Genomic DNA, 16,650 nt, shown 5'->3' on the forward strand with positions numbered 1-16,650 from the left:
GAGCCGCGGGGGATATCCTTTTAACACGGGACACGTCCCGCGAGCTCCCGTGGCCGAACGGGCCTAATGTCAGAGGCCAGATGGCAGCACACGGTGAAAATTCACGACAATTTCTACGGATTTTCGACCTTTTCCCGTCAAATCCCCGGGGATCCGCAACGATATTCAGTTTCCTTTCGCTTTGACCTATCGCCCGATCAGTTGATCACCACGTACCGTCAACTGTCAGACCGTCCTACCACCTCAGCTGACTCCCTTTTCACCACGGTCTCTTACCTCCCAGCCCGTTCTCCTGATGAGTCTTCCCTTCTTGCAGAACATATTGCAGCCTTTTTCCTATATTATCGCGATCCTTCCGCACGAAATTGATTGTACAGATGGTCAATACAAATTTTGCATAGCGACCCGTGCTCTCGGACGAACCTTGTCTGCTGTCCTCTCGAGATCACAGCATCGCTGCTTAATGTGTGCTATAAAAATTATATTATGAGCCACATTGCTCTTTAGCCTCTGGCCTTTGAGATTTTAATAAACGGAATTAAGCTTCATAATCTATTTAGTAGCATGTATAACACAGGAGAATCTATATGCTTCTTGAGTAGAATTTATATTTTTTTCGGAACAGGAGATACATTATGTTACATAATTATCATGTCTGGTATAAAGATGATAAATCAAGTTGATAAGTACCAGTTAGAAATTTTAGTTTATTATGTATCGTGAATTTCTAGTTTAATGTTTTATTCTAAGCTCAGTACAGTATTTATAAATTTTTTGTGTTCAGTTGATAAATGCGTGACAAGTATATCTTTTCATGAAACATTCATCAATTATTATTTTGTGTTTATTGTACTCAAGTAACATACTGTTCTAAATCTTGCTTTCCATTGTGTTTATTGTACTCAAGTAACATATACTGTTCTAAATCTTGTTTTCTATTGTTGCAAGACAGTGACTCGTATTTACTGCATATTACTATTTATAGTTGTATAGTCATCCGACTTTGGACATAGTAGCAGTAATTCCTTATTGGCAAGTTAAAAGTATTCTTTAGGTTTCTGTTTCACATAACGTAATCGTGGAATAAACTTTGTTGAAAAAAGAGTTTTAAATACAATATAAGAAATATTATTTTAATTAATCCATTGCTACACGTTACTGTATATTATGAGACCTGGGATGTTTAAAATTTGTACAAAAATGTGCACACACAGATTTTCTTGAAGTCATTTATTAATCACTTTTTTAAGTAATATGCAAGTATCGTTCTTTCTTTCTCTTATTTAACCTTCTGTCTCTTTCATTTACATATATTCTGCGTCATTCTCTTTTTAAAAATATAATTGGGGGAGGGGGGGAGGAGGGAGGGAGGGAGAGTTAATGCATGTATGCAACAAATATAGTTAAAAGATAGTATTTTGAAATTTAAATTAATTTTAATATATTGAATAGTATAAAGTTGATTTAATTCCTCTGCTTTATATATAATTCATTCTTATTTTGATATTTAAAATTATTTGATATTAGTTATGTTGATATATTATTCTTTAGTTTTTTCAAGACTAAGAAAAGACAATAAAATTGTTATATAAGACTGAAAGGACATTGATAATATATGTTAAATCATAATTTACCTTTATGTACATGCTTATTATAATTTTATTTATAATTTGATGCATTATTGAAAGCTTATTGTATTAAGTGTAATGTTAAAATATAATGTTAAGATATAACAAAACATAAAATAATGTTAAAGTAACATTAATAAAAATAATTGAAAAGTAAAAGTTAATTTTTTTTACTTTTTGGCTAATTAGTTATTGTAACACATTTATTAATATAGAACAATAAATGTATAAATAAATTATAATAACGAATTAGAAATAGTTAAAATATTGAAAAATTAAAAATTTATATGTATGTGATGTGTAATAGTTTTTAAAATATTTTTGCATTTACACATATTGAACATTTTCGTTTTAGGGGTTAGCTGTGATTCCTGCTTGAAAGGAAATTTTCGGGGTCGTAGATACAAGTGCCTCGTATGCTACGATTATGATCTATGTGCCAGCTGCTACGAGGGAGGCGCCAATACTACTCGCCACCTCACAGATCATCCTATGCAATGCATACTTACTAGATCTGACTTTGGTAAGGTTCGAATTTAACTCTTTAATGACAAGGTGCATCTTCAGAACGTATCCGACAGGGTGGAGTCGGATCCGGATTCGGTCTTTCATTTAATCAATATACAAAATGCGTAAAAAGAGTAAATAACTGCACATAAAACTTCTTTTATTTATAGATGAATACAGTAAAGTTTATTAATTGACTTTAAATAATTGCAATAAAATAAATTTCTTTACTGACGAAACCGTGGATCATCTCTGATCCCGACCTTGTTATTAGAGGATTATAATGTAATATATATATATATAAATTTTATATATTTTAACACATTTTACGTTTATTTTACATACAAAGTGTACGAAGAAAAAAGATATTTATTTTAATACCAAAAATGCTCTTATACTTAATTAATAAATACAAGAAAAGTAATTAATTTTTTTTGCAAATCAGGCTTCTAGTTGATTAGATAATTTTTTTTTTGTATTCTAAAGTATTATAATTGCGTAATAACAATTAAATAATTTATAGATGGAAGATTTTACTATATTAAATATTTGTTAATCCATTTGTAAATGATTAACTTTTTGAATAGAATTATACTATGGTGGTGAAGGAGTGAGTGTGGAACAGCCTCAATCCTTGACTTGTCCCTATTGTACAAAAATGGGTTTTACTGAGGCTACATTACAAGAACACGTTGCTGCTGATCATCCGGATACTTCATTCGAAGTTGTACGTATATAAAGATTATAACACATAGTAATTATATATTATGGGTGTATAACTTGTATATTTTTGTCACAGGTTTGTCCAGTATGCGCAGCAGTGCCAGGTGGAGAGCCTAATCATGTAACTGATGATTTCGCTGGCCATCTGACACTAGAACATCGCAGTGGGCCAAGGGACCTGATTTCTTTCCTGGATGAACCAACTGCAAGTAGACACGGCGTTAGACGGATACCGCATCCATCCAGAGCTGTTGGAGCGTCGCGTGGACGTAGGTATGTACAAGATTGCAAATTTCTTAAATAATTTATTATTACTTATCAATATTTAATGTTTCATAGAAGTATGTATAACAAATATTTTTTAGGAATATTAATACTAACTGAAATAAATTTTTTCACAACTATTATATTTTATGAATAATGTCATTTATAAATTTTATCTTTGTACAATTTTTAAAAATATTAGACATTTTTTGCCAATGTATATTATATATATGTATAAATATAAAAGAAAAGATATATCTTTTTCACTTTTATAAATATAAATTATCTCACAAATATTGTATTTGCTGATTGATAGTGATAAATTTTAAATGCTTTTTTCTTAATGAAAATTGGACAATTATGATTAACTATAATTTTTTAATATTAGCATCACACCATTATCACTTCATCTTAGATAACGTTCATTAGAGTATCATTGGACCTGCAGGTCCAATATGCATTTCAGTTCATCTGGAGGGTTAAGCCCAAGTAATCGCGAAGGTATAGATCCAATTGCGGAGTTGCTATCTCAATTGTCGGGAGTACGTAGAAGTGGAGGCGGAAGTGGACAAAGTACATCAGCTCCTACGCAGTTACAGCAATTACAAATGCAACTACAATTAGAACGACAACAAGTTCGGGTAAAATTCATTTTTTTATCTACTACGGAACATATGCGCACGCATGATAATGATAATAGTTTGGAATGTTGACTAAATAGATATATGAATGCAAATTTTATATTTATGTATCCTATGCATTGATTGAATTTGTAATTACTGAAGATGGCCAGATATTGGCCGAAACGTTTAATTTTTTAAAATTGAATAGATTAAATATCACATTTAACAACCTGTGCTGTGGTTTTATGCTCTTTTTCTTCATAATTTTGATTATTTACCACTTTCTTGTCGATTATATTATCATTTTTTTATTTTGAAAAAGTATATATTTCTTTTTATATATGATATTTATTAATTTATTGTGCATAATGTCAGTGTCATGTACGTCATTACGTCTGAAGGATTCAAGTCGAGCCGTGTTTAATTACTCATATTAGAATGCGTTATGATTCAGAGCTGTGTCTGTATATTGAATATTGCGTACAAAAACTTAATTGTAAAAAAATTTACAGATTACGAAACATTGAAATAATTGATTGAAAATAGTTTTGAACCAATTATAATATTCAAATGTATAGATATAAAATGTCTATAATATATTATGTAGGTTGAAATTAATTTCAAATCGATATATATGACGCCGATATATTACATATTTGTTTGTACTAACATTTTAACTCTTTTGTTATCTCCGTTTTCTCTTTTTTTTCGTTTAATAATGAATATATAGAAGTTGTTTATTGAGATAATAAGATATTGTAACTGAAAACGCAAGAATATTTATAAATAACTCTTGTAATAGAACATTAGAAGGACAAATAAAATAAGGAAAATAATGTAGTGTTTAGAAAGAAAAAGAGGTCAGTCTTCAAAAATTTCGTTTAATCTCATTTAGTTCTGTTTAATCTTAGTGACGTTTAGTCTTGGTAACTTATATTTATTTAAATTATGACTATAATCTAAGCAAGATTAAGAAACATCTGTACAATGATAGTGACAAATCATACTAAAGTAAGCTACTAATTTCTTTAATTTTGATTTATTCTGCCGAAACAACAGATATACTATTAATATTGTATGTATATGATAAATTTTATATTAGTATTTAATATCATCTAGATATTACTCTACATATATTAATAATTATTTATTTTTATGTATTTTAATTGATAACTTGTGAATTATTTAAATGATTATTATTGCAATAGTCATGTGATTTTTATGAAAAAATATTAGACAAATGACTAGTTTACTTTTTGTTTCCACCCAGTTTTAGTCATGTGTAAGTAACAAATTTTGACTTTAGTTATTTCTTATAGTAAAAGATTTAATCGTTTTTTACATATTAAGCAATATAATTATTGAAATGAAATGTTTTTAGGCTGCTAGACAACAACTCGAAAGACTACCCAGAAGGCAAACGCAAGTGATCGGTTCTGTAAGTGGAGGCAGCGGGGGTGGCAGTGGTGGTGGTGGCGGTCATACTACTACTATGGGGACAACGAACAGTACAAGTAGTAATAATAACGCGACCAATACGGCCAACCCGTCCGGTGTGTCTTCTAATTCACAGAATAATATGTCCTTGTTACCCAGGTATGCGTTTTCCTTTTAGATTTTTAGTTAATGACATATATCTCAAAGTGACTAATATTATAATATTGTTTATACAATTTATTGATATTAATCTCAATAAATAAATTACTTTTAAATGTATTTTGCTAACGTGGATATTAATTCACATATATTCAAAATTGAAAAATCATACAATGCACACATAAAGGACAAAGGAGTAATAGTAATCAGTCAAACTTATATTCTAATGAAAAAAATTTTTAGTCTTTTTTTGTCAACTTATATACTAAATGTACACAGGATTGCGTGTTGTAAATAGTTGCCAAAAACTGTATTATAAATATCTACATATCTATTTTAGGCAACACTGATATTTATTTTATTATATATCAACATATGATATTTATAATTGAAAAATATATGAGCAACAAAAATATATACGTGTGTATATATGTGTATATATATATATATAATGTAATTGAATAAATTGAGACAATGAAAAAATATTGTAACGCTTGATTATTTAATTTGCTCTAAACATATAATTATCTATCTTACATTTGTTCAGATGCATCATAACCACGCCGTCTGATTCGCAACTGCAAAGTATTGAACGCGAGAGTGCAAATAGGAGTCTTTTTGCACGTGAACTTATTGTTGGAACGCTTTCTCAAACATTGTCAGAATTGATGCAACAGCAGTGTGCTGTGCAAACACCGGCGTCAAATGCGACTACTGCCACGACCAGTCCTGAAACACCAAACGCCAATACTTTCATTGTTTCTGCGAAGAAATTGGGAGTAACTCAGGAAGCGAAGAGGGAACAAGCGACAAGTAAACACGTGACATCACAGGCATCTATGCAACAAAAAGAATCGCATATTCTGCAGGCTGCTGCTGCTGCTGCTGTTGCTACTACTACTGGCAGCGTAGGTTCAGGTCTGCAAAATCAGGGCTTATCCTCGAATCCTAATAGCATTGCAACACAAAATCCACCTATAGTTCAAACATTGATGCATAGCGTATTACCTCAACCATTGGTAAGCATCTATTTCTCTGGCAAATAATATATATTAAAATATTTATAAAATTGAACGTAATTAGAGATAGAAAGGAAATAAAAGTAATATGTAATATATTTGAAACTCAATGTAGCAACATCTAACCCCTATCTTTTTCGTACAAATTACACTAATTTTTTTATCATGTATAATTATTATATCGATGTTATTTTATGACACGCTGATCCCGAACATAATATTGTCGAATGACTGATATACGGTAGACAATCGAAATAATCCTCATAGAATTTCGTGTGACTTAGGTACTGCAGCAACCACTGCCGCCACCAATTAGGAATACTGGTACCGGAACTATCAGGGAACCGATAGCAGCTCCGGCACCTGCTTACCTCAGAGGTGGAGTTGGCTCGGTCGGAGTGACAGGCTCTTCGCGTAGAAAGCCGGTTAGGGCAGTAGATGGCAGAAACCAATCTACGGAACCGCCACCCCCACACTAACCCCTCCTTAGCCCGTGTGTACCCATCCACCACCCTGATTCCTCACACAGGATCCCCTAGCACTAGTCCTAGCACTGTTTAGAACACCTCATTATTATTGTTATTATTATAATATTATATATTAATAATTATTCGAAACGCCCTCTCCTTTCCTTTTCCTCTCCTCCTCCTCCTCCTCATCCTTTTGTGCCCTAATGCTATTACAACTTTCCCGAACTTTAATCTCGCCATTTTTGCTGTTACGTGACATGGAACAAGGGCAAGGGCTGATTCGCTAGCCACTGCGGCATATTTGCGAATAATAATGTACATAACTCACACTTCTTGCAGTCATGCTCGAAATATATAGAGTTCGTTCGCGTGTATTACTTTTCTTCGAATGAGTCTTGCCACGTTCTTCCACGCTGATGTGCTACCACGATACGGCGTTACCTTTTATCCACTGGAGAGCAGGTGTTTGCGAACCAACAAAAGAATATTGTAAAAAAAAATCGTACAAAAACAAAGCGACATTAGCGTTTATTGTTCGGTTAATGAGGTATCGAAGAATAATCAAAGAGCACGAACATGTAAGGATCAATCAGATACTTCGAACAGCTGATGTAAAAATTCAGCAATGTATTGATAATATGTATTTATCCAATGATGGTAAATGAATGTATACGCGAATATAGCTTTTTCATATTGCATTTTATGTATTATACATGTTTACCGTTCACTATGTAAAATTTGAGAGATTTTATTGGTCTACATACCCAGTGCAAATCGAACAATCGATTGCTAATGTGCTGTGTATTTGAAAAAACAAAATTCTCCCCTCTTTCAGATAAAAATACACGAATGCAAATTCATGCCTGGGCTGGTCCGTAATACTAACGCTTTTAAATTGCTTTAACCTACCGATAACTTGTCCGGCGCACTAATAGTAAAAAAATGATACACAAAACGATTGTAGGAACGAATGTCACGAATGATATGACAGTGCAGAACAACGTTACTGCATATTTTTCAGACAACTACTTAGATTATAATTCTCGTTATAATAGACTCCTGTATGCTTTACAATCAATAAATCATTGGTATAATGTACAAAAAAGGCATTTATATAGTCTATAATTATCATTCGTAGTTTACACGAACTTCCTTTATCTTTTAATTCTTTTAAGTAAAGTTCACTCGCCGTGACATTTTGCATACACCAAACAGAAGAAGAGTTTATGAAAAGAAGGGACAAATATGTCGAGAAAAAATTTTATATATTAGACACTTCTAAATATTTAGACGTTTAAATGAATTACATTTAATTTAGTTGAAAAAAATTAGTACTAGCGGACCATCCCATGGCACATGGTATAAAAAGATGAGTCGTAAAGTGGAGAGATTATACATTTAAATATAAATTATTATTTTATATGTCAGCCATTAAACTAACACTTCAAAATATGTCGTATCTGCGGCTTATTAAATGTATTTAATGTTTCACTAATGTTTAAATACTGTTCGTCAAATTGTTATAATTTCCGGATTATTGTATATTATGTAATTTTACATTAGATGTACGATTTGACGCACAGAGTTGAGAAATAAAGTTTCTTTTAAAATTAATCACTCCATTTTAAGACACTAAACAATTACAGTAACCGTAAAAAAATTATGATTTCTATCAAAATCATACTTGGGTCTATATATTTATACATTTAAAAAGCATAAAGTAAACAATTTTTTCGTATCGCGATTCGAAAAATCTTCAAATTTTTATTTTTATTTTTGTCGAAAATTAACCGAGTCTTTCAAATATACCTAATATTTTTAATAGAGATATATTTGTTTATTTCTTTTATAAAATATATACAAAAGTGACATCGGTAATATTGTATCGCAGTATGCGTATGATGTATACGGATGCATCTGTAAGGTTTCTATTGAGAATAGAAAATTTCGAAGATGCGCGTATACATAAGTGTTATTTGCTCTTGTTTCTTTTCTTCGAGTACTTATATTTTCTTCTCCTTTTTGCATATTTACTGTCGTATACATATAATCTCTCTTGCCCTATCATCAATGTTCTCTTAATCTAAATTGTCTTTCACCCAAGATCCCGTGTGAGCGTGTATCTGCAAGATGTGGTGGCTCTGGAAACCATGCAGCGTTTTACAAAGTGCGCAAAAATGATATATATACGCCGTGTAGATCTATAAAAAAAAAGAAGAGTTAAAATATTTAGTGTGAATCTATGCTAGAGTATGAACTTCAGAGCTTGACCATCTTATTTTTTGTGCGCAAGGTCGAGGAACTTCAAAACTAAATTTTAAAAAACCAATAGTAAAAGAAGCTGTTTAATTTTTAATTGTCGTTTCTTCGATATACTCTCTAAACATTTTTATTGAATATTTTGCTTATCTCTTTACCCGTACTCGACATATGTACACTGAGAAAAAAAAGTTGCTGTTTCAAAAAAATATCAATTAATTTAACTAAATGTAGCGGTCACGAGCTGTCAAGCAAATATTTGTTAATTCAACAAAATGTTTGTTAATTCAAACAAATAACATGTTTTAAATTACAAGATTTTGTTAATCTAAATATATAAATATTTGAAGTAAATACTCATTACAAACTAAACGCATTTAGTCAAGTTAATAACTTTTTTTTCTCAGTGTATATTTTGTGATTGAACGAGTATTTTGTTTCTGAATAATTATTCACAATCTTGTACTTTATATTGTGTAATTATATAGTTGCAATTTACAAAGAAATAGATCCGAAACGTAAATAAAATGGGGTGCACTTAATTGCCTTAATGCAGGATGCCTGAAAAATTAATGGGAGGAATCGACAACCCTCTTTGAGAAGCGGATGTGCCTGCATTGCGAAAGTCTTTGCGCATGATACTCCGTGATGAAGTTAATACTGTACTGAGCTAATATTAATAAACGTATGCGTATATAAAATTATCAAATTGCGAATATTTAAGCGAATTTATTGCACCGTTATACATTATGAACCGAATACAAGTCAACGATGATTCATCGCCTGATCCGAGATCAGTTTATGTTTAGGAACGAAGCAAGACTCTAATACAAGTCTAATTTCTCAATTTTTGTCAATTTTCGTCAGTTTTTATAAGTGATCAGAACTACATTTTTCTCTAACTTTAAATTCAAATGCGCGATTTTCTTTATTCGTTCACAAAAAAATACGTTTCCCTTGTTTCCACGTCACTGTCTCTTATCAATTAAATTTCCTCTTTTCTCTTCATTCCAAATATATTTACTTGTTATTCGTGACGCAGTATGCCATATTATCAAAATTGGGAGATAATTTTAAAAAAATTCTACAAAATAGACCTTTTCAGATTAAAAATTATTAGCCCTTTTTAATTATTGTCGATCGAGACTCAATTTGTGAAATTAAAATTTTATTCATAGAAGCGAATTATGAAACTATAAGGGAAAGAATTCCGGATTTGACGCAAGTAAATATTTCGCGATTATAACAAATGCATCCCAAACAGAACGGAATCACAATAACAATAACAATTTTTGTAGTCTGTTAAAGAAAGAGAGCGTACGACATATTATTCTCTTCCTCATTTTGTTTTCTATTGGACAAAATCGTCTCCTTTTTCCTACACATATATAATGTTTCGATTTGTATTTACTACATTTTACGTACCTTTGTCTATCATATAAGTGAATTAAACATATATATATAGATATATATAGATAGAAATGCATGAAGAGTGAGAAAGAGAGGCAAATTTGCACGTGTTTGTATACGTGCTATATATACCGTTTCCTGAATACGCGTCACGTAATTAATTATGTTTGTGCACGTGCTGAAGCAAATCTAAAGTAAAATAACGCAGCCATAGATAATAAAAATGATATATGCTGGAACTAAAAAGAAGCAATGAAAGATTGAGCTTAAAAAGTGAACACTCGAAAGAAAAAATTATCTAAATCTTGATAATTTATTTTAATTGTATTATGCTTTTATTATAATACGTTTCTTAACGTTATTCGATAATTAATAATTTTAAGGTGTGTCTAAATTCGCGGTTCGATGTAATGTCCGATTGTAATATATTAGATTATCGATCATTTTTGAAGGAGGGAATGTCGTCATAACACGTGCATATCGAGTGAAGATCAAATGAAACCGCTCTCATTCGTAACAATTATTATTATGTACTACAGAGCATAAGAACGTTTATTCTTATGTACGTACGTGTCCTCTTAAAATCAACTCATAAAAATTTGTTTGACGTTATTTACATTACATGCGTTTCTGTTAGTATAATCAAATGGAAGAAGACGCAGTTATCTTTCCTATATTATTCATTTTGTCTTTTTTAAATTTAGATAATTTTCTCACTTATTTGTCTAATGACTTTACGGATTAGCTAATATTACGCCATGCCTGTACGAAATGTTGAGAGCAGAAACAATGTACATAAAATATATAAACGAGTAATTTTTCGTGCGAACGATCGCGTGTCAAATCAATGGCGATGCGATCGATATTCAAAGAAGAGATCGTAGATCCATCGTTCGTCGTGGACTGTGACGCGCCAATCGAATTCGTTGCGATGCGATAACTGGTATCGCACTTTTATAAACGGAAGAACAGGGAATGATTTCGCAAAGAGAAGTCGATCAGTTTATCGAGTCTTTTTGTTCTAACTGTACATTTTATCCCGCTTTTAAAATGATCTCGTTCAGCTTCAACGAGATGTAACGAGAGGTGTAATTGTAAGAGACAGGTTTATCCATTTTCAGCCAGACAGGCTCGTGATCAAAAGCGAGATATTTGGACACTATGTATGTGGAATTTTGAAGTTCTTAAAATCTTTGTCGAACTTTCACTCTCGTAGATTTTTCTTAATCTTCTCAATGGAGAAGGTCCTTTCCATTGACCGATATTTATAGTCGATTCTTATATTTAAAACAGTCTTAAATATAGTCTTAAGACGTCATAAGCCAATTGCAGGCTGGTATATTCATAGTCGATTCTTATATTTAAGACCGTCTTAAGTACAGTCTTAAAATTATAATTCAATCGGAGCTGTATTAGTATCTTAAGATATTACTTAAGACAGTTTTAAAATAAGAACGGACTATGAATACTAGCCACAGAATGTATTAGCATCTTAAGACACTATATTTAAGACTTAAAAAAATACGGACTATGAATACCGGCTATTGTCTCGAATCATCTATTTCGCTGTAATTATACATAAATGTATCATAAATCGAAATTCTAATATAAGTACATATATAAAATATCTGACAAAAGGCGTTGATTTTTTTTAAATAATTGATGACTCGTTCACGATTTGGTCCCGCTGTTGAATGATTAAAATTAAGTGCGGAGAATGAGATATAATTTCGGCGAATTCGATTTCTGATTACACGAAAAGGGATTTTTAACAGATTTATTGTTCGTAAAAATATAAAAAAAAACTTTTGAAAATCTTAAACTCAGAAAAAATGATTCCGATATTGATTATTAGCCATTGCAGTTAAGAGTTTCGATTTCCGATTAATTCAAATAGTGTTTCACGAGCCGTAGTCAAAATGCAAAAAAGAAAGAGAGAAAGCGAGATGCATAATAAAAGAAGAAACTTAGAAATTACACGAAAGTCGCATATTAAATGTATAAATGGTAGAAAAAAAAAAGAGAAAATGTTGAAAATACCCTAAGCAGTTACTCTGATCTCCTAAAAAAAAATTCTAAATAAAAATTCGACATTGCTAAAGAAACGGCGATGACATATAAAGGAATAAAAAGAAAACAAAAATTTCGGACAAAACTTCACTCAAAGAAGTCTTTTCCTCCAATAAAAAAACAAGAGAAAACATCGTGACGAGCGTTCTAGTTACATCGCATAAGGTACTTATGTGATAGATGATGTTGATTAGAATTTGTACGTTTTGTCGCATTCATGCAGAACACATCATCTTTTACCCGGCGCCTGCGACTCGACTTTTAGATTGATGACGCCAAATGGAATTTAATTTTGTAGACAAGAAGAAAGTGGATTAATCATGCTATTTCTCGGAGAAAAAGTTTAAATAATTAACAGACGATGGAAGTAATTCGCCGAAATCAACACCGAATTCTAGGTTGCCGATTAAAGTGGCGAATTTATTCTTTGCCATGGAGAGAATCTGTGAGGCTTTTTCTTTGCAATTTCGAAGAAGAGAAGAATCTTAAGAAGTATTGAGCGATATTTCACTATGGACTCACACCTATTGAGAGTAATATATCGTCGTAATCGTGCGAATTATAGCAGTTGAGGGAATTCTTCGAGAATTTTTATCTAACTTTTCGATCGACGACGCTAATAAGCGAACGTATTGTATACAAACGAATGCGCAAAAATGAGAGAAAGTGTGAATGAGTGAGAGAAAGGGAAAAGATAGGATGCGTTGATAAATCGGGGAACCGTTGCGCATTGGCGCGACGCTCTTTGAAATAGCGGGAAGCTATATTATTGACGAGCATTATTGCTAATTGTAAGTACCAATAGAGAAAAAATCCAAGTGAAGTCTTATACATAATGATTATCGAATTGTAAATTGTGTTTGATTGTGTATCTTGTGTTACATGAATATAATGACGCTGAATATAATTAAAATTTAATCAAAGACTGGTATCTCTTGACTTACCTTCCCTCCCGGTAAACAATTGTTCATGCATGAATATGTATAATTATGTATGAATATACATAAACACGCATAAATATTCATAAACATGTATAATTATATATGAAATATGTCCATACATGTTCATACATCCTTCTTTCTTTTTAGTGTAATAGAAATAATAATAGTAATATAAAAGCATTAAAAATAATTAAAGGGATAATTTTCGTATTGTTTGTTTTAGAAAAAAACCAGTTTGGAAAAATGTAAAAAAAATTGCTCATATATAATTATAATATCGGAAGAGATCGAAATAATCTTCAGTCGAATCTATATTTCTTTTAACAGAAGCGTATCAATTTTTGCATTTGTTATGCATTTACATTAATATTGTACTATCTAATCTAGATTATCTATATGTCGCTCAATATTACTTGTTAGTTGACATGTACATACTTTATTCTTCAATGTACGTACCTTACAGTGTAATTCTCATAAAGTTTCTAGAGGCGGATCTGCAAACATTATTTCTTAAATTCTTATAAAAAGTATTAAAACACATTTGTGTTTTGTGTGGGAAGAATTAATTCAAATTATTAGCCGACGATCTGGAAATTATAACGGAGACGTTACAGATAGTGTTGAAATCATTACTGATTACTAGTTATTCATTCTGCAGTTTGAGATTGTTCGAGTATTCTTATGGACAATCAAGGCTATATCTTTCTTACCTGTATGCCTTGGCCATATGGAGCTTTTTTACGTACTTCCATTATGTTTTCATAAACAATCAAAGTAGAAATATGATGGTACAATTTGTGGTGCTCTTCATACAGTGGATCAGTTTAATTACCTTGATAATTATTAATTTGTTTCGTTTTAAGGTAAGAGTTTTAAAATGTATTCCTACAAGAGATGGTTCTCTCCTTTTGCCTACAAATCGATTGCCTACACGGAGAGAAAAGATTAGAAATATTAGCCATAAATATGGTTAATTCAGTCATATTACATGCTTAATATAACCGCTACCATACCGTATTAATATTGCAACTACCCAGTCACACAGAAATGATAATGGAATCGATATCGAATCGACGTCGTTCCAAATTTATGTACATCTGAAGAGGGCCTAATATAAGGCCGAAACATGTAATTTGTACTCTGCGGTGTTTAATTTTCTTATTTTCTTCTGTTTTTTTATATTTTATTAAACTTTTGTTAAACGAACAATGTAGACTTTTTATAGTTTGACTCTTATTAGCCTTTTACATCACATTTCGTATTTTGAATATTAAGAGTCCTATTATTTTAAATTTTCTATTGATTGATGTTACGTAAACTATAGAGCTTTGATTACTGTAGTTACGTTTTGGAACGTAGCCCAGTATGTACAGGGTGTTGCAGATACATACTAGGCAGTACGACGAGTTGCGCGGCAAACTTTGCATGGGCAGGTTTAATATAGGTAATGACGATGATTTTATACATTATAAAGTTTATATTACAAAGTTTTATTATTTATATTATAAAGTTTATATTATAAAGTCACCGTCATTATCTATTAAACCGCGCCTGTCCATGCAAAATTTTACAAATCATATTAAATTATTTCGAGGCACACATCATATTAAATTGTTCTAAGAGATTGATATTATATGTATTTACAAGAATGCAATTAATGCGATCCGTGCGCGAGACACTTCAAATTTCTGCTTCACTATATTATTCCGTTCATTATTAATCATTTTAAGCTCGTTTCATCATGCGATTTAAAATGTGCATGAAAAGATAATAAAATATGCGTCAAACTTTAACTGCTTTTAAATATATTAAATCGTTACTGCATATTTTTTGGATGCACACTTATTGCATAGACATAATTGTTGGATAATTGCATAACGTATGCATATTTCACAAATAATTTTTAAGTAGGTTGTTATAGGCATCAATGAGATATTATTTAAAAATCAGTATCTTTATAGGAGCTTGCGCGTCCCCGTTAAAATTAGTCCCTGTTAAAATTAGATAGAGTAAGAAACAACCAGTAATATCCCGAGAAAAAATGTTTCATATATAATTATATAAAAAATTGATATATTTTATATACAAATATGTGTAATTAGATATAAAATATGTCCATTTATATATTTTTTCCCAGGATAGTATACTAATAAATTTATACTATTAATTTCACGGCATGGTAAAACTTAATAATAATACTTGCAGTTTAAAAAAAATATTAAAAATTATGATTTTAATATGAAAAAAATTTTAATTTTGCGGCAATATGTAAAAATAAATTATAACATTACAAGTATGAATATATTAGCTTATTTTATGGCGCATTTATATTAATATATAGAAAATGTTAATAATAGAAAATGTATATCAATAGTCGATAATGTCAGTGTTCTTCAATTACCTCGAGACCTCGGGGCTCTTTTTGTAAAGAAAATTTGCTCATGGTTGAATTGATGGACTTGGGCTGCGTTCAAAAACATCACCCGGGTGTCTCCGTGTATTATCTTATCCTTGTTTAACACGAGTGAACAACAAAGATAATACGATACGCGGGGGCACTCGAGTGATGTTTCCAAACGCAGCCTTGGTGGTGGAACCGGTGGAACACAGCCGAAATGATTTTGAACGCAACCGTTTTCGCAATTCAATTAACTTTTGTATCGATTCGCTACACTGCAATAAAAAACAGTCAACAGTGTTAACGACTGTCCCTTACTGCAGTTATCTTATTACATAAAGACAGAGAATAGACTGCGCGATCCGTGTGTCAAAATAGTCGATAGGGATGAGAGAGAGGGACCGTGGTAGACGGCCATTTCTATCTCTTTCCATTTAATGGTGTAATGGGAGAGAGAATGAGAGGGAGATTGGTCGTCTGCCACGGTCCCTCTCTCTCATTATTGTTGACCACATTTGCTTAGATACGGATCGCGCAGTCCATTCTCTAGTCTTTGATTACACCAGCATAGTACCCCCATATACGCCACGGTGCACTGCATTCAGATAAAAATAATTTGAGATGATGTTAGATAACTTTAGATACATGACACGAGGTTTGTTTTATGATAAAAATGATACTTATGGCTGTTCTACAATGTGCTTTTTGTTTCCTGTTTTTTGCTGTTTGTCTATTGCCTTCT

At 31.5% G+C, this 16,650-nt stretch overlaps 1 protein-coding gene across 2 annotated transcripts in view; it reads left to right on the forward strand.

The window, feature by feature from the left end:
• LOC108769962 (E3 ubiquitin-protein ligase KCMF1) overlaps positions 1-8,306 on the forward strand; it is an 8,652-nt gene extending 346 nt beyond the window's left edge. The window contains exons 2-8 of one of the 2 annotated variants that reach the window (XM_018521221.1): positions 1,984-2,151; positions 2,723-2,862; positions 2,935-3,131; positions 3,571-3,763; positions 5,127-5,341; positions 5,889-6,360; positions 6,645-8,306. In XM_018521221.1, the coding sequence (XP_018376723.1) occupies positions 1,984-2,151; positions 2,723-2,862; positions 2,935-3,131; positions 3,571-3,763; positions 5,127-5,341; positions 5,889-6,360; positions 6,645-6,839 (1,580 nt within the window). In that variant the 3' untranslated portion in view covers positions 6,840-8,306. Of the gene's footprint in view, positions 1-1,983; positions 2,152-2,722; positions 2,863-2,934; positions 3,132-3,570; positions 3,764-5,126; positions 5,342-5,888; positions 6,361-6,627 lie in introns of both variants that reach the window. The other variant, XM_018521222.1, reaches the window with a different exon arrangement.
• The last annotated feature ends 8,344 nt before the right edge of the window (positions 8,307-16,650 follow it).

The sequence above is a fragment of the Trachymyrmex cornetzi genome, unplaced genomic scaffold (assembly GCF_001594075.2).
Source record: "Trachymyrmex cornetzi isolate Tcor2-1 unplaced genomic scaffold, Tcor1.1 scaffold97, whole genome shotgun sequence".
Classification (NCBI taxonomy): domain Eukaryota; kingdom Metazoa; phylum Arthropoda; class Insecta; order Hymenoptera; family Formicidae; genus Trachymyrmex; species Trachymyrmex cornetzi.